At 28.7% G+C, this 23,212-nt stretch overlaps 1 protein-coding gene across 1 annotated transcript in view; it reads left to right on the forward strand.

The window, feature by feature from the left end:
- The window catches only part of LOC142328440 (protein 5NUC-like), a 49,650-nt gene that overhangs the window by 24,152 nt on the left and 2,286 nt on the right, over positions 1-23,212 (forward strand). Inside the window, exons 5-10 of the mRNA XM_075372202.1 lie at positions 2,017-2,218; positions 6,630-6,839; positions 9,566-9,729; positions 12,474-12,561; positions 15,927-16,082; positions 19,498-19,695. Of these exons, the coding sequence (XP_075228317.1) occupies positions 2,017-2,218; positions 6,630-6,839; positions 9,566-9,729; positions 12,474-12,561; positions 15,927-16,082; positions 19,498-19,695 (1,018 nt within the window). The remainder of the gene's footprint in view (positions 1-2,016; positions 2,219-6,629; positions 6,840-9,565; positions 9,730-12,473; positions 12,562-15,926; positions 16,083-19,497; positions 19,696-23,212) is intronic.

A 23,212-nucleotide genomic window follows, 5' to 3' on the forward strand; every position in this document is an offset into this window, starting at 1 on the left:
AGTGTAGTCTTGTACAGTCTCAGGTCAACCATTCTTGAGGTGTGTGGTACAATATTAATTGAAACCCAACCAACAAAGGACATCAGTATCTGCGATCTAGTATTCAAATCTGTATAAAAGTAACTGCCTTTACTAGGATTAAAACTCTTGACTTCGAAATCAGCTGAGTTGTGATGACAACTAGAACAACCTGGTGGGTTTGGAAATATTTGTCTAGACTGACTTGCAAAATGCCTACAACATATTCCACCTATTAATGACAATTTTTATCTTTTTTTTTTTTTCATTAACCATCATGGCGTATATATATATATATATATAGAAGAAATATTTTGGAAAATTGAAAAACCGATAATTATACATAATTATTTTTTTTACATTTCTCTTGAAGGATAGATGTTTTTCACGATAAGAGAGGAAAGCTATAGAATGGAGAAATTGGATATCATTTCCTAGTATTATAGTTACCAGTTGTATAATACCCTTTTTTTAATATATATTCCAAAAATATTTACTTTCTCTAACTTTTTAAAATAGAGAATTTATGAGTATACAGAAGCCCAAAAATTGTTTTTATAGAAATTAAATAACAATATATTGCTGATATTGTTTCAGGGTTTTCTATGAAAAAAAAACATAAATACAAAACTGAATTACTCTCCCACTCTCAAAGTTTATAATCTTGAATTTTTATGATTAGCAAGCGTGTGGATACAGACATCCAGAAAAGGAAAATTCTTATTTACTGATTTCAAGATAACTGCTTATGGCCGCATAAATCAAAGAACTGTCATTAAAAGTCAGGTTTTACATTTTCTGATGCTATGGCCAAACATAGAATGGTATCTCTGTATATTTTTAGAATTTTTAACCTATCTATCTAGATGAATTAATACACACAAAATTAATGTACAAGTAAGATAGGGTTTTTGCATTAATTAGTTTATTATTCCCAACCACATAATTTGATATATATATAAAGTAAATTATTACATAAAACTGGTTGATCCTCACCAATACAAATTTGTAATATTGGTGAGGATGTATACACAACTGGCTAATAACAGAGGTATCAGCTAGATAAAAATAAACATGATAAAATTAATATAACTTCTCTGTGTACTTATTTGAAATTGTCCACCAGCTATCAACATGGTGAAAGGAGATACACAACAAAACTCATAATAAATCAATCCAGAAAATAACTACGTTAGGACATAAAGGAAAAATTATTTTATACTAGATGGTTACCCATGTATTGGGGTACACTGATAAAATTATAAACTGGATAGATTTTAAAAATGCCATATCAAACTTCTACATCTTCATTGTAAACAAGGACAATAAAGAAAGCAAATCACAATTTCACAATAAATACTGATTCAAAAAAAAAAATAGTAAATATTTTTTTTGGTAAGCTATTACAAAGATTGATAAAAAAATCACTCTGCAGAAGAACCATCCTACTATGATGAAGGAAAGTTACTCCAGTAATGAATTCCTATATTAAAAAATTCACACGTTCCAGCTTTTCAATTTGCAACTCTATCTGCTACATTACAGGTTGCTATACAGTATCTATTCTGTACTCACTTAAAAATACATTCAAAACCTTTGGAATTTTTAGATCAGGGATCCTAAAATGTTTGGTTAGATAGTATTTGACTTACTCTGTCTCAGAATTGTATTTTCAGCAAACATTAGATGATTTGCACATATAGATTTCTCAATTACTAGCTTAATCAATTATTATGTACATTTGTAAAATGTCTATTTTAAAGGTCTTACAGAATGAATAGCAGAGTAAGTGACAACTAGTTATCTTGGACCCCTCATGATATGCACATTATTTCATGTAATGCTATAATAAAGGAGACTGCAATTTTACTGTTAATATATGTACAAGAATATTGAACTCAAAAATCACTATCACTAGAGAAAATTGTCATTTTAATCATGTTATGATACTCAAATATAAAAATATTTTTTAATTTTTTTTTTTGTGTTGAATTTCAGACTATTTCAAGGCCAGGAAAAGTGAATTTGCTTGATGAAATAAGAACTATTAAAAAAGAAGTTGCTAAGTTAAAAGAAGATGGAATAAAAATCATAATGGTTTTGGGTCATGCAGGAATAGAAATGGATATTGAAATAGTAAAAAACATTCCAGAAGTAGACTTTGTAATTGGAGGCCATTCACATACCTTTCTTTATACAGGTATAATTTTTAAATTTCATATTACAACTAAATTTAGTAAAAAATTATATTCAAAAAGTAGTGGTTAAATCTATTCCTTTCTTAAACATTGACCTATAGTGCAAACCACTACAAGGATTATAAATTGCCATCTATTTACAAAAAAAAAAAATAAATAAATTCATAATGAAATTTATTTATTAACAGCTAATATCTAATACCACACTAATACTTAATAACAGACAAAGATCGCTGGATTCCTATGTAAAAGAACAGTACATCCCTCAATAGGTAATTAAAAATGAATGTATTTTTAAAACAATATTTTTATTTATTTAGGACATAAAGTTAAGTTGTCCAAGTTCAAATCCAACCTTAGCATGTTAATTATAAATAACTAAAATATAACATGAAGATTGTTAGTAAAGTATAACCTACAGAATAAAAATATGAGTAGACTTTAATCAGGTTAATGTATTTATATAAATTAATTAAAAGCATATTTTAATCTTCTGTATGATTTGTGAGAAAAACTAATTACATACTAATACATACAGTCAAAACATGGGGTTTGAGAAGGTGCTAGTGAAACTAATTAAAATTATAAAAAACTCACTTTCAAATTATATGAACTCTTCCCAAGAACCTTTCAGAGCCTAATTTTTTTCACCTTCAATAGATTTTCAAACTGCTATTGTTAATGGTGCCAGTCTTAAGTGTTTAGAAAAAGTGTCTTTTATGTAGACAAATAACATATTCAATCTCTGTTGTGTTATTAAATTATTTATTATTATTTATTCAATCTCAGTTAATTTTAAAAGTGGGTTTATTAATCATAAATAACTAAAATATAACATGAAGATTGTTAGTAAAGTATAACCTACAGAATAAAGATATGAAGAAAAAAATTATGTTGTTATTGTCAAATTTTATGTATTTGTAAATTTCACACTTAAAATGTTTCAAGATCTTGGTTTTATGTGGTGTGTAAAATCTGTATGTGTTATTAATGTTTGTGTAATCTGCCCTGGTCTCTATGAACTGATATACCAAAAATTGATTCTGTTGGGTGTAATGCCTGTCCATTATACTAAAATGTATTGGAATCATGTTCATGTAGATGAATATGTCCAGTCTGCCCATTGTACTATTTACTGGAATCATGTGCAATGTAGAGCATATTTTGTTAATATTCTTTATAAACTTGTGAATTTGTTTGTTGTTTTAAAAGTGTGCAGTTAAACAATGATTAACTTGTGTAAAATAAGAACAATTTTATTTACCAGATATTTTAATCTCATTCTTAATTCTCACATGTGTTCCTTAACGCAAGGCATAAGGGTTTTCATATTATGAGGCATCAACAGTTTACATTGCAGTTTATGAAAAAATTTCCCAGGGGACAGGCTGTGAATATCTCAATGCATTGGCTACCTGTACTTTTTCTTTGTCAACTAAAGAACTAAAAATTTGGCTCATTAAATTACTTGAATGTAATTCACTTTATACAACTGAGGAATATCATGATAAGTTGAAGAACTAACCAATTCCATATCTTATAATACTGATCATATTTGAGCATTTTTTCTTTTTTTTTAATTAACCAACAAATTGTAGTTACCTAATTATATGTGTAAATCATATTATGAAAGCTTTATTTTTAAGTTATCAGTAATATTGTAGATTTGGAAGTATAGGTTTTTTGTGATTTAGTTAATAAAGCTTTTTATAAATTTAAATATTTCTTTAATAGTTGATATAAAAAATTAGAAGTATTTAAAAAATAATAATTTCAGCTAATGTAATATTCTTAAACAATATTTATTATTAAAGTGAAGAGATTATTATTTTTTAATAAAATTAAAGGTTCAGTTCTATAACATAAAATATATTTTATTTTAATTAACATAATTATGTGTAACATGTTGATGTTCAATAAAGAAATTATTTATTTTTATTTAAATGACAAAATAATTTTCTCTCCTAAAAATACTGGTAACTTTGTATGAATTTTGGTTGATGCATGTTAGTGTATGTATCTTCTGTCATTAGATAAGCTGACAAAGATGTGTGATAGGCAATAAAATATCTATAAGAAAGCTACATGTTTGTGCTGAATGAGAAAGATATGTTGTCTACACAAATGAAAATCTCAGTTTATTTTAAAAGTGGGTTTATTATCTGTTTTGGACACAGTGAAGTCAAAGAAAAAAATTATGATTTATTGTGTACATACACATGTAATAGCAGTAAAATCTAAATTGGGATGTGACTTGATGGATGCATCATATGTCACATGTTCTTCATATATAGAAGAAAACTTCTCACAACTTTTCACTCTTTCAAAAAGAGAAAACTTTATAAAATTATTTTTACCCAAAAAAGCTTTTTAACTAGAATAAATAAAAAGTAATTTATACACTGAAACATAAATTATCCCTAAAAGTACATCAACAAATAAAACGTCAATGATTTTATTTATCGTGAAGTATATTAGGCTAATGCACACAAGATGATTAATGTAATTTATATAAACATATTAAATTCTTCTCATAAACTCAAGTAACAGCTGGAATTAAATGGAAAATTACTAGTGTGAGGAGAAGCTACTTTTTTTTAACCTCCAGAACCATCATTAGGTATTACTTCAGAGGGATGAGATGAATGAATTTTGTAGCATGTGAAAATGCCATGCCTTATCAGTTGAACCCAGGACCTCTGGAGAGGAGAAACTACTTAAAAGGAATTATCACTACTAATAGTTTAGAGAAAAAGTTTACTGTATCCAAGGCAAATTTAGGAAATAATTTAATACTATTTTTAATAGACATTAAAATATTATTATTTAAAGAAGGTAATACATTTTAAAAATAAATATCAAATTTTGAATGATTCAATAAATTTAATAATTTACAAACTAGTATTTCCTCAACACTAGGATATTTTAGATAGCAACATCCTGGAAAATGCCATATGCAGAATAAAAATAAAATACCAAAAGCAAAGTCTCATTTAAAGTGACTTTACAAATCACTAAATAACTCTGTAACCATTACTTTAGCCTCTGATAGTGTCTTAATATCCTTAGTAAACTTAAAAATAACAATTTTTCAGTGGCCTAATGGAACATAGCTTTAATTGTTGGTAATAATTCAAACTTTACATCCTTTTAGAATTAAAATGCTACTTCATAAGTTATTCAAGATTTTGCAAAATTGTCATAATAAAAATTTAAGTCAATAAGTCTAACATCTTATTTTGGACCAGACAGATAAGTATGATTTGAATTTTACAATTTTGTTGTCTGTAATGGCTCTTTGTAATGATTACTCAAGATTATTTAAACTAAATTTAACAAAACACCAAATTAAAATATAATACAATAATTTTATTAGCTTCAAAAGGCATTTTAAGTTCCATCTCAAAGATCAGGATACTACATCAAGGAAGTTTTCTTTTTTTGTCTTCTAAATGGAAATGTTTTGATGTCAATAAAAATATTCTTCAAAGTATATTTTATGTTTGTTTCACTTGTCATAAAAAAATTCACTTGTGAAAAATTTATATTTAAAACAGATTACTTAATAAAATAATAAATTATTTGTGAATGGACAATCTAAATACTGTACCAAAATATCCTTCCAGAAAATCATTTTAAAACTACAGTTCCGTTTATTCCTTACTGATGTTATAACGACATTTATCTTAATGGCTTTAGGATTATTTGATCTACGATGTATTTGATTGTTAAGTTTGTTGTTTTTGTCAAATTTATTGAGATTTTAAATTATATATTGTGCAAGTGTGATGAGTATGAGTTCATGAACAGTATGAAATTAAAAGAATAAAAAATTATATTTATAATAAATAAGCATACATAAAAATATCATAATAAGACTACACATATAAAAATCAAATATATTATTTAACCAAAAGTTAAACAGATTTCCTAACCACTTAATGATGAACAAGATTAACAACAGCACCTCCTAGGAAAATAAATGGATTATAGTTCTGAAAATATTTTCAGAAATGTGTAAACTTCACTTCATCATATTAAGCTTTGTTTTCTTCAAAACACATATCACATCAGAAAGCTTTTGGTTAGTAGAGAGATTTGTTTAAAGAAAATTTCAGGAAAACTGTTCTATACAAAGGTATAGAACCTTTGTATAATTACAAATATATAAAGCTTTAGTGAGGTAAATGGTATTCAATTTTTACTTTCATTAAATAGTCAAATTTAAAAAATAATAGTTGTCTACTGTATGGAGACAACTCTTCTGACAAACAATTCTCTTTAAAACTGCAAGTGGTATTGCTGAAAAAACTTTAAGGCATTTTATCTTTAATCAATTTTCATTAATGTGAATAATATAAATATAAATTTTTGTATCATCCTTATCAGAAATGGGTTGATTTATTTTTTTAGGAATTCCACCTCAAGAATTTGCTGAAAGACACTCCGGCATCTATCCAAAAGTTGTTAGCAGAGACAATGGTTCTACACTAAATATACCAATAGCTCATGCATATGCATTTACTAGATATTTAGGCCAATTGGAGCTTACTTTTGATGATGATGGAAACATAAAAGATTTCAGTGGCAATCCAATTCTTTTAGACATGAATGTGAAAGAAGGTATGAATTAAGCCTTCTCCAGGTAATTAGAAATATTTTAATTATCTTTTCAAGATTAAACAATTTGAAGATAATTTTGAGAAAAATTTTAAACAAAGCCACAATTATTTTTACTTTCTATGAGACCAATCTAATTTTAAAAACTTCATCTATCTAAAACAATTATTAGTCTTTTATTTACAGAAAGAAAACACAGTATCATCTTTATAAATATACAGCAGTCCCTTAATTTATGTAGGTTTATTTTCCAGCATTGAGTAATTAAGGACGTAGAAAAAACTTAGACAAGAAAACCTAAGGATTAGAAAAAACAATATATGTTGGAATTATGTGGATAAAAATGTACATTCATGTGATTTAACATTAAAGCTTAACTATTCTTTGTTATTCTAGCTCACTTTTTCACTTAATGCAGGAACTTTAACTGACTGATATAACATTTTTTTGGTTATTGGGCTTTTATCTCATTTACGGTTTGATATTATTGTCACTATTTTTTAAAGTAAAATTTGAGTTGTGGATGCTTCATATTTGCAGGCTCATAACTTGCAGTAATTATTAATTTTCTAAAAACAGTTCTTTTGTTCCAAACTGAATATAGTTTTTTAATATCTTATATAGATATTATATAACATATTTACTCCAAATATTTTTTTACATCATAGTTTTTTTATGTCTTTCTCATATCTAACTTCAAATAGTAAACTATTATATTTGTTAAAAACAGAATAACAAAAAAAAATCACTGATTTAATATTTTTCTTTTTATCAGTTAATTAAAAAAATGAGTAAATAACTGAATAAATTTAAATTAGTCACTGTATATTCTCCTCTAATAAAGTTTTATATATCATATGTAGTTTAAAATATTTTAACTTTGATTCATTTAATAAAAGAAAAGAGATTTTATTGGAAAAATATATTCTACTACCCAGCCCATCTAGACAGAACCTGAACCCTTGGGCCTCAGGTCAGCCCAGGTGAATCCTGGAGCCAACTCAGGGGCTCCTTGGGACGCCCTGGCACCTACCACATGGCTGCAGAGCTCACTTCACCTGCCATTCCCAATATGCCAGGGGACCAACACCCTGGACACCCGCAGAGCTTGCTTTGGTTGTCATTCCCATCTACCCAGAGTGATCCACTCCCTGGACCCTCGTGGTTGTGAGAATAATACTGATAAATAATAATTATAGTATTCAGGCTTTATAGAAACCTGAAAAAGAAACTAAATTATAAAAGAGAGAATAATAGTAACAATGGTAACTAAAGTACACACTTGTGATAACAAAAAATTTCTTTCCATGGTGGAAGAAATATAATAAATAATAATGTAAAAGGATTAATCTATTTTTTCTTTAATGAATATCTTTAATTCACCATCCTTGGAGGTGAAAATATAATGAATAATTTTATTATCTTAACCTTCAAGGGGGCTAGAGTCTTGTTCAGTGGCTTAAAACCTTCCCTAGGATAACATGAATGTATCCTGAAAATTTGAAAGTAATCAGTCGCTTGGTTCTCGCATGATGCGATAACAAACAAAGCAAACTTTTTATATATAAATTTCTGAATAACCATGATCTGTTAGATCGATTGTACCTGATGCAATCAAAAATTAGCCTTCAACCTACTATCAAATACCCTGTTTGAATTTTGAAAATTGGATGATTGTTTGCAGAGATATTAAGAGCACCCCCATTGTACCTGCCAAAATCACTATTTTGGCAGGTACAATGGGGTACCTCAGGGGTACCCTGTTTGTTACCAGTTGGTGATGATTGGTGCAGCCTCCCATGAGGTGCTCGCATACCTCATCACTCTAGCCCCAAACACAGCCCCCATGGGAAGCCTATTATTGTTAAACAGAAATTTATTTAATGTTATTTTATTTAACATAAATTTAATTTTATTATTTTTGAAATATTATTCATTCAATTGATTTGAATCATTCAGTTCAAACCCAGCTCACACAGTGATGGAGACTCACAGTAAACTGCTCACTAATTCAATTCATAAAAGTTTGTGCTTCAATCGCCAAAACTCCATTACTACATATACAGAGTGTTTCATTTTAATCACCCCAGGTGATTTTCTCATAAACTATGCACAATACAAAAATGACCTAAACAAAAGTTACTCAGATTGGAGGGAACACATCATGGTGACCTTGGATTTGACCTTGACCTCATTTAAAGGTTAACACAATATTTTCAAAAATAATGACCTATTTTTGACCCCACCAATGAAAAAAGCAGAAGACTGAAATATATAGTCACACATATGACCTTGAACCTTTTTTTTTTTAAAGTCTCTCGGCTAACCATCAGAGATAGTGTTATAAGACTTACACTTTTTGAATGTCATACAATATTTCTAGAATATTTATATTCCTGACCATTTATCTTGCAAACTGTGCGAAAAATGACTTTGCATTGTTGTGCAAATCATATGTTAAACCACATATGGTTTAACATTTATGTGTTTATATTATTTTTTTTTTGAGATTTTCTGAGATGAAATATATCTGAAAACCTTCTCAGTTAAAATATTTGGTTGCGATTGATCAAGTAACATTTTTGTTTATCCCAAACAAAAAAAAATCCTCTTCGTCTTTATATAATAGTATAGATTTACAAGAAACATGAAATTTAACTCTACTGAATATGAATATACTTTAAGAACATGAATGTGAATACTTTAACCTTTTAGTACATTCTATTTAGATGAATTGGTAAAGGAGGTCTTAAACATGTGGAAAGACAAATTATTGGAAAAAGAAAAGGAGTTTATAGGAAAGACAGAAGTTGTTCTTGAAGGAGGAAATGTGCCTTGTCGTTATGAAGAATGTAACATGGGGAATCTTATAACAGATGCATTTATTGAATATGTAAGTACCTCTAGAAAAAGTGATTTTTAATGTTTTGGTAGAAAGAATCCTACCATTCAAAAATTGTTCATTTAATTATAGCTACAGGTGAGTCAGTTTTAACTACAAATGCACTTTTCCATTTTTATCCATGAAATTGTTTAACAGTAACTTATAATTTCTTTAATTATTAAAAGTTTTGCAGATTTTAGCTCTACTATTAAACATACCAACAGAAAAATTTCATGATATTTCTACACTGGAAGAAAAAAGTAATTTATCTACATAACAGTAAGTTTTTTCTTCTTAGAATCATAAGAATTTGTCATTGGTGAGGAAACATACCCACAAGAAGCTGGTCACTATGTTGCAGGCATGTGTTCAGCAGATCATTTAAACAGGTGTGTATCTGTATTGAGGCCAGACTAGGATATACTACAGAAAGGGGACAGCAGCTATTTCAGAAGCTACTTAGGAAATTATAGTAGATGGTTGACATGATCTAAACAATAGAAATTTAAAACTAGCTAATGGTTTGAATACCTTATTACTGAAAGCTAACAAAAAAATCAGCTGTAATTTCCAAAGAAATGTTTTTCTCATTCAGATACTTTTTATTGTGGAATATAATAATTATGACTAACAGGGTAAAATAATCCATTATTTAAACAGTTCTCAATCAAACCTCCAAGTAGCCTTATCAAGAGAAGGTAATAGAATACTTAAAAACCATAACATTCTATAAGTCAAAATGTAGTAAGTCAGAAGTTTAAATGAGAGTGGTAAGCTAGAAAATTTAAAATAAGAAGTCAAAGTAGTCTTCAAATTCTTGAAAACTCCTTACAAGCACAAAGAATAACTCTCTTGAATTGTACAAATACCTAATCCTGCAAGGTAAGATAGTGGACATCTTAAATACTTGTACACTAAATACAGTGTACATTAAAAAAAATGTACATATGAGTGTCAGCTGTAAAAAAAGATACATACATAGAGATTTTTTTGCATTTTTATAGCTTTATTTTTACATCACATCAAAAAACCATTAACTTTAAGTGGCCCATCTTATATAAATAAACAATGTAGATTTTGATCAGCCTGAATTGCAGTAAATGGTGTAGAATCTATTAAACAGCACAGAATGTAATATATACATTGACTAACAGAATATATGTTTTTACATTTCATGAGTCAATCAGTTTTGGTATAACAAAGACATCATCAAGAAATAATGTACAGGAATAGTATGATGATCATATGGTGAATATTCAATGTTTATTTATTATCAAGCTGTAATGTAGCTACAACTGTAAGCTGATGCACATTAGGTTTTATTAGATGAACCTTCTAATGTGTAAAAAAAAATTTGTCTGGGTTTGAAATTGAAATTTGAACCTAGACTTTCTGTTTGAAAAAAGAGATACCATTTCAAATGAAAGTCGGCTTAACAACTTACCAGAAATTAGGTATACCATAATACAGTAAATAAAAATTTGGCTGCTTGTACGCTACAGTAATGCGTTAAGAAAAATATTGACGTGTGATTCAAAAGTTGCTCCAGAGCTGGTTGAATTTAAATCATATGTTAAAATAATTTGTTTTAAATAATATATTTTAGCAGGAACAAAACTGTTATACTGTTTTGTTATTTAATTCATAACAGTATGAACATTTAATTAAATAAAAGATAATAGATATAATCATTTTTCTTAGGTTTTTAGCTTTTAGAGGTCAATGCCAAATTAAGAGCAAAAAAATACCAAGAATTTATTAACCCTTAATTAAAGATTCTTTAATTAAAAAATAACAGTTACTAACATCTGAAAAGTGCTTAATTTGGCATCAACTACAAAAATTCAGCAGTTAAATAAGGATTGAACAGTATTATTTTTTCATTCTTAGTGCATCTTTTGGAGTTAATTTTTAAAATATTTTTACTGTTATTTTTTTTAAAATAGGGCAGACCTATAAAAACTCCCGCCTGTACAAAATAAAAAAAAAACATTTGCAAAGAATGCGAAAGGTTAGAAACCTTCTGTCTTGATAAAAGTATGAAAAGGGGAATCCAAAAAAATGACTACATCAAGGCATGAGCTAAGGCCATCTGATGTACGGAATATGTTTAATTTTTTCTTCTCAAGTTTGCTAACATTTATTTTCTAGTTTATTTTTATGAAAATACTTTGTAATAATACAATGACTTAAGATTACTTGATTGACTAAGTTAAGCTAACCAATCTAAGAACGATGACTGAAAATTAATAAAGAGCATTTTCAAGCAGTCTGTATGACTACAGTTTTTCGTTTAAAAAAATCTTACACTTATATTATCTAAAAGAAACTTACTATGGAACCCCAGACAAACTTCCTCTGCAAAATAAAAATAATCATTATCAAAATCAGTGCATTTGACTATAGTAAAGCTTCAGCAAACATAAAAAACAAGTTCAGGTAAATTTGAGAACCTCTTCCTTTTGTTGAAATCAAAAAACATTTGAATAAATGTTTATTAATACATACATTAAAGATAAATGTATGTATTTTTTAGCGCTGAATCCGAAAATAACCTTCATTTTTTCCATCACATCAACATTTTTTACAAATTGCAAATTTCAATGGTATAAATCTCATAATTCTTCACTGGACTGATGCCTAACAATAATCAAATTTGCAAAAACAGGTTTTTTTTTTAATAAAAAATATTTCAGTTTTCATGCAATTTTCATTATGGGTTTAACATTTTTTTATTTTATACCTACTTTCAGAACAAGAAGAGAGGTTTCAAAGAGACAGGGATAGCTATTTATCCAGCAGGAGGAATTCGTTCTGGCATCAATACAACCAGCACTGATGGTAAGATTTTTGATAGTATTTGATTTTAATAACTTTTTTTGTTTGCAAGAACTAATACATACTATTATTACTCATAATTCTAATTCTAATATGAAATGTTTATGCCACTATTTCAAATTTCTCTATCTGTAAATTTAAGTTATATCATCAGTAAACTGTATATTTCGTTTTACCTTTCTTCCCCGCAAGGTTGAATTTTGAAAAATCTAGAAATCGCTTTTTAGATATTCACATGAAAATTGCACATACCAGAAATCAATCTTCATTTCTTAGTGAGTAATTAAAAAAATAGTCAATTTTGTTGTTAATCCATTTTAAAACTTTAACTCGGAATTTCAAAAAACCTTTCCTTAGTGTGCAATTATACCATAAGATGAATGTGGATACAAGTTTTCATCAATTTATCTTCACTGGATTTTACTGGTTGTTGATTACACAAGCCTGCAATGGTTGTGTTTTTTAGTTTTTGATAAATGCATGTATTTTTTAGCGCTGAATCTGAAAATAACTTTCATTTTTTCCATCACATCAACATTTTTTACAAATTGCAGATTTCAAAATTTGTAAAAAGCTGAAAAGTTGCAAAATTGTGATACAATAAGATGGTTTTTTTTTAATAATAAATTTATATAATATCTTCAAATTTTTGTTTTATATTATGCATTCTTATAGCTAAACAGTTGAGAGGTCTGAAGAGAAGGGTGGGGTGGGGTCAGTGACCTCTTAATTTTTAATGAAAATTGCCACAAAATAATACTATACCACTATTTATACTATTGCCACTATATTTCTATTATAGTGCATTTTTAAATTAATTTATTTTTATTTACTTAATTAATTTTTATGAGGTGCATGACGCACCTCATTTAAAATTCACGGTTCATTTAAAATTCACCTTGGAAATCACGGTTTCCAAGGCATGACGCCTTGGAAACCACTCCCCCTCTTCACCCACCCATAATGTAAGTATGTTTAATGTAAGTTTTATTCCATATGTTGAAGTTTGTTTGGACAGCTTATATTCTGCTTCGCGCTTTTCCTTCTTGTTCCCCATAGGGTTCATCTCGATGTAGATCCAGAAACAATCTGCTATCATCAGTAGTCCATTTTCCTTGATACCTACTTTCATGTCATGATGAAATCTTTCACCCATATCATCACTAAGGGCACCCAGATTTTCAGGAAAATAGTGCACATGTGAATTTAGGAAGTGAACTTTCAAGCTCATGGAACAGCCTAAATTTTTGTACTTCTGCAGCATGTTCTCAGCGATTTATTTGAAGTTCAGATCCTTCTTATTGCTCAGAAACTTGGTTACATCTTTAAAGGCTCCCCAGGCTTCTTTTTCTGCAACTTCTACTTGCTTCTCAAAATTACCATCTTTGAGAAGTTTTCCAATGTCAGGACCAGTAAAGACACCCTCTTTTAGTTTGGCGGTTGATACGACTGGAATTTGTCACTGATGTATTTAAGACATTTACCTTCTTTTGGTAAGGCTTTGACAAGTTGCTTCATCAAGCCTAACTTGATATGCAGAGGTGGAAGGAGAACTTTATTCAGATCTAAGAGCACTTTTCAAGCACAATTTTGGTTCCATGTTCTAATGAAGCTCCTTTGAGCCAATTTTTTCTTATCAAATGGTTTTCTTTGTCTGCTATCCCATTCTCACAAAAAACAAGGAAAATTTGTGTATCCTCCTTGCTATCCTAGGAGCATTGATGTTATTTTAAGATGACCACACATAATCCACTTATGAGCATCATATATAATTTTATCGGGAACAAATTCAAAATTATCATAATCCTCTTTTAAATGAATAGAATGTCTGACGGGTATGGATGGATACATTTTCTCACTGTGAAGAAGGGCAACTAGCTTCTTTTGGATGAATCTATGAACAGTCTCCAATCATTACTTTTGTACGGAATGTTAAATCGAATCAAAAGTCCACATACATCAGTGCAGAACACTAATTCTCCTTCTTCTGAAAAATACAGAAGAAAATCCTTTTCTCTATACCTGAACCAGGAAAATGAGGTGCCAGCTGCTAGCAGGTTCTTCTCTTAAAGCCTTGAACCAAGCAATTCTGAGTTTTCTTTGGTCAGATGTAGGTCTTGAACCAAATCGTTTAGTACAGACTGTGAATAAAGCTCTGGTGCATAGCTATCTCTAGGTTTGTACTCCTCAATGTTATCTTCATTTAAACTACTTGTGGAACCATCTATTTCAGGTATATTTTCCGGTAGAAGTGGCACTGGTACATCTGGACTATGAGGATGTAGGCATAAAACGGATGGCATATTTGGATAAACGATTCTTTTTTTATCAAATTGAAACCGTGAACACCAATCGAACAAAAGTAACAATCATTGGTGTGATTTTGTGGCTCTCGCTGCACTATTGAAACTCCAAATCTGAATGCTACTTGTTCACCCTTTGACATCCAAGTCCTTCAACACATGCGAAGCAAACGCAGTAGAGTACCAATATTGCAAATTCACCTTCAGATGATACTGCTGTGGAACCTCAGTTGATTTGTCTGTGAATTGTAAATTACAGGTTGTGGGTCTTTATTAAGGACATAATTTAGGTATCTCATGTGCATCCTTTTGAACTTTCTCTTTAAATTTTAGTAGAATTTAATAACTTTGCTGGGTCATATGTTTATTAACTTTTTTTACCAGTTGTGCCTGTTTCACGTTCATGCAGAGACAATAAAATTGAGTATACACGAAAAGTATTTCCTCTGTTAAGACTTGTGCTATAACAATTCACCAGGCTCAGAGTCTGATATTGTCTAAAATGGCAATTGCTATTACAGAAAAGGAACTGGCAGCTGGACACACCTGCATTACATTCAGCAGAATTCAAAAATTGTCAGATCTGATGTTGACAAAATCTAGCAGAAGTTTAACTCAATCAGGTACTCAACTGGACATCACCCAAGAATGGTAATCTTGCAAAGATGGCATCCAAACAGTCAATTTATTTTCTACATCAATGCTTTTTTTACTGAGGGTAGAGAAAAAAATGATTGTAACCATGTAAAAAGAACCAGGCCTGTCACTTTGCTCACACAATACTGCAGTACAATATTCTAATCTAATGCTTAACATTAAATTTTATTTTTTAATAATTACTAAATAATAAATGTTTATTATATAGATATAGATTTTTTATTAAATTTTACCTTTTTTATGTTATCATATCTTAGATTTTCTTCAAAACTAAAGGTTTCACATAGAAAATTGGTCTTGTGTTTTGTTTTTTTAAAGTGTAATACAAAATTAATTTTTAAAAGTTTGTATTTTATTTATAATTACCCAGTTTCTTTAATGTTAAACATTAGGTCATTTTGTTTTCAGGAATAATAAACACAGGTGATTTAATGAGAGTATTACCATTTAGAGACAGAGTCTATCAAACTGAACTACAAGGTAAATACTTTAAGGAAGTACTTGAACACTCAGTGTATCATGTGGGTAGAAAATATAGACGTGGAGAGTTTCTACAATTTGCAGGTATCAACAAAAACTGCTTCTTTCAAATTACATTATGTCTTCACCAAAAGTTTTGAGCAATCCTTCATTCTTTCGCGTTACAGTTCCTATTTGATTGGATTACTGATACTGAAGCCTTTGTTTGGTAAATGATAAAGAGTTAAATCTTGAAAAATAATATTTTAATCATTGATAAACATTATTAATGACAAAGATAATCAATTTATTAATAAAAATCTATAAAAAAAGTAATACTTTTTGTCAACAATTCTTTGTCTGGATTGCCTTCGGCAGTGCTTCTTATTATGCACAAATTCTTTAATTTTCCCTAACCTTAATTTACGCGCTGTTCTATATCCTAAATTTTTTGTTTAATGTATTTTGTTTATTAAGGTTTAGTTTTTATCTTGTTCACTTCCTTTAAAAGTAACTAACCCTGTATATTTTGATACGTATGATTCACAAACTTAGTTAATCTTCATTTATTATTATAAGTCTCTTACAATCTGATTCCATGGCACTGCCCGAACTGCTTTTTCTGGCACCACAGGTTGTATGTTCTAATAGCAAACAGTAGACAAGGTGAAACAAAAGTAGACTAAATAGTCAGTTTAAACAAACTTTCTACCTTCTTAAAGCAGATTACTCAGGATAATTAATATAAATGCCTGATATGTGCCTTCCAAGACTGAAAAGAATTCAAAAAGCTCAGTAATTTAACTTAATTTTTGCTTTAATATAACCAAGTTTGTGGTTTTCTTCACTTATTATTATGAGAATATTTTGCGGTTAATTTAATAATGTAACTTCCTCAAAGTGTGGGCATCAACAGCATTTAACTTACATGAACTGAAAACCAAAACTGATTAGATGAAAATGGAAGAAAATAGTTAATTCACAGGCCAATAACTACAATGCTGCTTTGTATAATATATGTATATAAAAATGTGATCTATTATAAATGTTAGAAAAGCCAGGTAGGAGAGTATAGTTTATTTGTGAAATAGTAATAGACTACATCAGAGGCTGCAGAATTTGATAACATAAAACAAAAATCATTAATATATTTTATAATTATTTTCCGCTTTAAAACACTTGTTTATTTGAATGAAATACAAATATGTTTAATACTGATCATTTGTTTAATATGTTTAATACTGATCAATTTGTTTAATACAGCATCATTTCTAATTACATCCTGACCTCCTAGGGAGAATAAAAAAATTACTGCACTAACACAATTTTTATTTATTTTTTGTTTGATGAATTAATTCACTACAGAAGCTTTGAAGCTTGTACATGAGAAATTACCATGTGGTGATTCTAGTTACTACACCACCCTCTTCATTCCTATTCCTGATGAGCTTTACTGGAGATCATCTTATTGATCCTCAGACAGTGATTATTTAAGTGCAGTCATCAGTAGGCCTCTGTCAGGATGCCACTGATGTAAATGCACCAAACATTTCCACCTGTGATTTAAGCACAACGTTTTTGCCTTGACTTTAAAGTTTTTCAGACATCTTCAGTCCAACTTCATAGCTTTCACAAGTGTTAACCATCTCAACAGAGGGGCCCCTCAACGCCTCATTCTAAATTACCAAAGAAATTACTTTAAAATTATATCAAAACTCTATAAACAAACTAGACTGCTACAATGAAAATATTCATTATGGAGTCTTTAATTTACACAAAATACCAAATGGTTTCAATCTCATACCACACTCATACTATTAATTGCAAATGACAAATTTTGACCTACAACTGTCTTAAGGTCTACTAATTAGAATTATTTATTTTTAAATCTCAAATCTAAACTGATTGGAAACTCCTTTTCACAAATGTCCAAACCTTCCATGAAGATATCCAATTGACTTTAATTTAATAGAACTAAACCTCAACTGGTCCGCTTTCAAGAACTTCAATGCTTTCACCTCCCAAATCTCAGCTCCATCACAGAGTTCCATACCACTGAATTATCAAATGGTCTGGTCTGCTCTCAGAAGTGTGATAAATGACTTAACCTTCCCACACACGGCTCATTGCAGAATGAAAATCAAATCGATTATATCTAATTTGACTGGGGTTCGATGACAGTTGCCTACCTTTGGCATTTCTACATACAGCCTGCATTTTGAAAACTTTATAGTGCGTAAATTATAAAATATACATTAGCTAGCTATTAGAATCAAAATCTAGCTTATTACTGGTTGGCTTATTTTATATCACTTTATGATAAGTCCTGAAGAGCTTTATAATTATTTCAAAACATTTAAAATATAGTTATGGAAAGAATCTTCTTTAATTATTTTGAATTGATTTCCCATCATATTTACTTAGTTAAATATCAGTCTTTATATTGAAGATGACCAATAATGCTGTGCAAATCTATTATGATACGAAATCGGGCAACATTTTTGGAATTGTTAATTCAACAATTTTTTAATGTTTTAAAAATTTCTCTTTATTTTTGAGAACTAAAAATAACACTAGTTCACACTAGAACACTTGATTAGTTTTCTAGTTTTCTTGAATAGTTTTCTGCATTTATATCTTTTGAAGTATATTTAAGCTATTTTAAAATAAACATTTATATTAGTAAAAATTTATTTCTCTCTCTTGCCTTTTCCTGTTCAATTTCTTATTGCCCTTATTTTCATAATAATTTCTAGATTAATACAGAACACTTTAGAACATACATATCTTTGTTCACATTTTTAAAAATCTGCTCTTATTTTTTTTTAATAATTTTGTGTTTAATTTTATTTTCATTATGTGGTCTTCCATTTTGTATATGAGTTAGAAACATAGTTTTTCAAGGACTGTCAATAAAAAAATTACTGCATTAATGCAACCTTTATTTATTTTTTGTTTGATGAATTAATTCAGTACAGAAGCTTTGAAGTTTGTACATGAGAATATAGAAATCAAATTTTATAGCAAATGAAAAATGCCATGTCTGACCAGGATTTCTAGATGAAAGGCCAAGACACTATCACTCTGCCACAGAGACTGGCTAATCTAATCAGTTATTTCAACAAATATTTTCAGATTTAGATTATTTCAATAATCAGTGATTATTGGTTACAAAACAGTCAAATAAAAGCGCTGTTTTATTTAGCACAACTGAAAACACTTAATTTTATGACCATGAAGATTGAGTATGTCCTAGGCAAAGCTATTGATGTTCTTGAGGAACAGATACATAGATTCATGTGATCCTTTTTTTGGGGATATTATTAGTAACAAATTTTTAAAATATTTTTTTCTATTTTTTTTTTTAAACTGCTCATTGTCAAGATTTGTGAAAAAATGATTTACATTAATTGATTAAGCAGGATACCGTGTCACACTGAATATATTGAGTGAAGTTTAAGGTATTAAGTGATATATAAAAATTATGAATCTTTCCACAATTAATGTTTACTTCTTTTAGGAGTCAAAGTTGTATATAATTTATCAATGCCAGAAGGACAGAGAGTACAATCTGCATTAGTTCAGCCTAAATATCAGGAAAAATTTGAGGAGATAAATAATGAAACTATTTACACAATAATTTTACCAGATTGTCTCAGTCATGGTTCAGATGGTTATTCCATGTTTCCAGATCACAGTATAGTTAATTCTGAAATAGGTAAGTTTTTAAAAATATAAATATATATGTAAACATCAGGTATTTAAAAAAGAACATAACCCATTACACTGAGGGTTTAAAACTGATCCATAGGTAAATGTTAAATTACTCTATTTGTCAAAAGGAAAGGTGTACTCAAGGTTAGCTGTACTAGCTGTTAAAACCACCTTGTCATCAATTAGTTTCATTTTAGTATCCCTTCCTTGGTGTAACAATGTCACTTAGCAATGTCACTTTCCAAGGATTGAGTGTGTTTATTGTACAGATTTATTTTATGAACATATCTTTTTGATTTGCAATTAATGAGTTCTAGTTGAATTTTGCAAATCTGTGTCAACAGGTAAGTCAGCTACATGATATCTGTAAACAAATTTTTTAAGACTGGGAAAGCATACAGAAACAAAACGACATACGCCAAAACCATCCTTGTTAACTACAGAAAATCTTGATGGAATAAAAGAGCATTTAACTTTCTCATACAGGAAAATTTTTTAAAATTTATTCTCACAGATTGGGCTGTCAACAGCTACCACTTACAGGATTGCAAAGAAGTTAAAACAGCATGAATACCCTATTACTGTTCTTCATAGATTACTTTTATAGTATTGACAACAATTTTGTTTGTTTGTTGATGAAAACAAGATTGAAGAAATGAATTATTTTGTTCATCCAGATGCTTTTCTGAAAATCAGAATATGGAGCTATGGAAAATCTTCACTACTCATGAAAAATCATTACACATATAAAGTTACTGTTTTTTTGTGCAATCTCCTGCTGCTGTGAATAGAATCTTTTGACTTTATATGCTGAAATTTGTTGTGAATTAATCATAGAGAAAAATGAAATAAAAAAATTATCAATGGTAGGACGTTACTTGTCATACTGTTAATAAAATGATAGCTAAACTGCAAGAATTTTTTGTCATTATCTATCCTGCAGCTGCCAAGATCTCTCAATATTTTAACACCAAATTTTTTTTTAAATTGGAGATATTAAAAACCGTAGATTTTAGAACAATTCGTATATATTTGAGGAACTGAAAACTAACACTTAAACTGAGGATTTCAACCACTAGTAAACAAAAATTATGAAAAATGGTTGTTAATGTAATGAAATGTGAAAGAATCTTCGTTCAGTTTTGAGGAATCATTTTCAACACCACTTGTGAAATTAAAAGATATGTAATCTAAATAATTTGTTATTTAAGTTGATGTTACAAAAAAAGGTAGTTTAAATTTTTGTCATGTACTTTTTGAAAAACCTGTCAAACAATTAAAAACTAATAAAAATTGTGTAAAATCTTAAGTTTTTAAATAGAAAACAACAGCAGTTAACAACAATAAACAAAAATCACCCATTTGTAATTAATGAACTGCTCTCCCATTTCATTTTTAATACAATAAAGTTGTCTCTATCCAAATAGCTACGTGGATTCTACAGCACAACTAACAAAAGACACTCACATTTGAACCATTATAATTTCATAACCAAGAGGACTAAAAAAGATAAATAGTAATCATCAAATTAAGCCTACGTTATAGTTTATTAAAAACTTGTTTAAATAGTAAGGCACATATTAATTAGGTATAAAAAAATATATGAAAAATAGAATTTTATGCATTTTTTATTGAAATACACAACTTTTAAGCTTAGTAACTTTCATTAAAAAAATTATTAATATAAACTTTTACAATCATCCTCATTAAATTTCAGGTTATCTCAGTGATTAATTTAGTAACGGGCCTTTTTAAAAAATGATATTTGTTTCCAGTTATTGTGTTGAAATAATGTTTGAGCAATAATAAAGTTTTATAACATAAATTCAAAAACGTGATGATTATGAAATCAGAATAATTTTACTGTATCTGAAGGTACAAAATTTTCTCACAGTTCCTAAAGATTGTTCTTTGACAGAGTGAATAAAGTACACTACGAGTAGACTGAAGTAGACTGTTAAATGCATCAAAGAGGCTTAGAGAAATAATCAGTGACTATTTGAAACAATAAGTATTTTGTCCTAAGAAATACATAATTTATTCAATATTTCTTAAGTTGCCTATAGAAATATTAATATAATAGCTGATCTATGACAACAATATATATTTTATACTGCCAAAAATTGGAACAGAGATTTAAACACTGATAATATTAACCAGTTTTACTTTTTTAAGAATGAATAATTAATTAATTGTTTTTGTTATAATTATTTCATTTTACGATAATCACTTTTTTGCCATGTGTAGTAAGATTATTTATGTAGATAATGGGTATATAATTTGTTTGAAATAGTAATGTACATTAATTACTTTCCTTATAATATTTACATGTTCAACAGAATTAAAATTTTATTTTATATCTTTAAAATACTATGATTCACTGATTAGCAAGCAAAACATTTATTATAATATTGGTGTACAATATTATCCACTGCATGAAATAATTTCTAGTCTTCATTTACTTGACTCTTTCTTTCTAACAATTCATCAAATCTTGTTTTAAAACTGGCAACATTATTGTTTTTCTAAAAGGAAAAATATTGCCAAAATAATCACTGAAACAGTCTGAAATTAAATTACTGATAAAGATATATTCTTAAGTCTATATTTTTTAGACATATTTCTGGAAATTACTGAGGTCAAAAATGGCATACACCAAAAAAAGGGAGTAGATAAAACCAAGTTTTCTTATTTTATATGTTAATGACATGTTCTTTATTGTTTAAAGTGCTTTAAATAAAACAGAACTGGTTTTAATTTTTTGTGTTTTGTCTTTTAAACCTCTTGGTTATAAGGAATAGCTTAAAATCAAGTATCTTCTTTTGTTAGCCAAACTATAGTTTAAACTTGTAATTAAATTTGCAAATAAGACATTACACTTAAATCAGAAGAAAATAGCTGATGAAAAAAGTGACATTAAAATAATGAAGAAATCTAAAATTTTCAATATTTAATAAATCAGAAATCATGTAATCACGACATTAAAACCTGAATATACATCAATAAAATGTACATTAAAATTACATAAAAGAATTCACTTACTCAAGGAATATCTTTTCAAGTTTCAGACAAATAATAGGGCAAAGTTCCAAGTAGACAGGTGCTGGGTTAGTACTGGATTAGACTGGTATCAATCTATTAATATTGGTACTATTAATATGGATCTGAATTCTGAATTCTAGACTGTGGATACTGATGTTCTTTGGTGGTTGGGTTTCAATAAACCACAGGTCTCGTATCAGGAATAGCTGACCTGAGTCTGTTCCAGACTTAGTCCAACCGGTACATTTACACTTACTTTGCTCTATGTCTGCAGCTACATTCGGCCTGGCAAGCCAGTAGTGGTAATTGTATTTGCCTATATACACACACCCAAACCCAGCAGTAGCGGGAAAACTGATTGGAGAAAACAAAAAACTATTAATAAGGTACTAACAGTATTGCACTGACATACAGTTATAGTCTGGCCCTGACAATGAAGACAAGAATTTCCAGAGGAAGCAGTTAAAAGAAATTGTAAT

Source organism: Lycorma delicatula, chromosome 1, assembly GCF_047948215.1.
Source record: "Lycorma delicatula isolate Av1 chromosome 1, ASM4794821v1, whole genome shotgun sequence".
NCBI classification, from domain to species: Eukaryota; Metazoa; Arthropoda; class Insecta; order Hemiptera; family Fulgoridae; genus Lycorma; species Lycorma delicatula.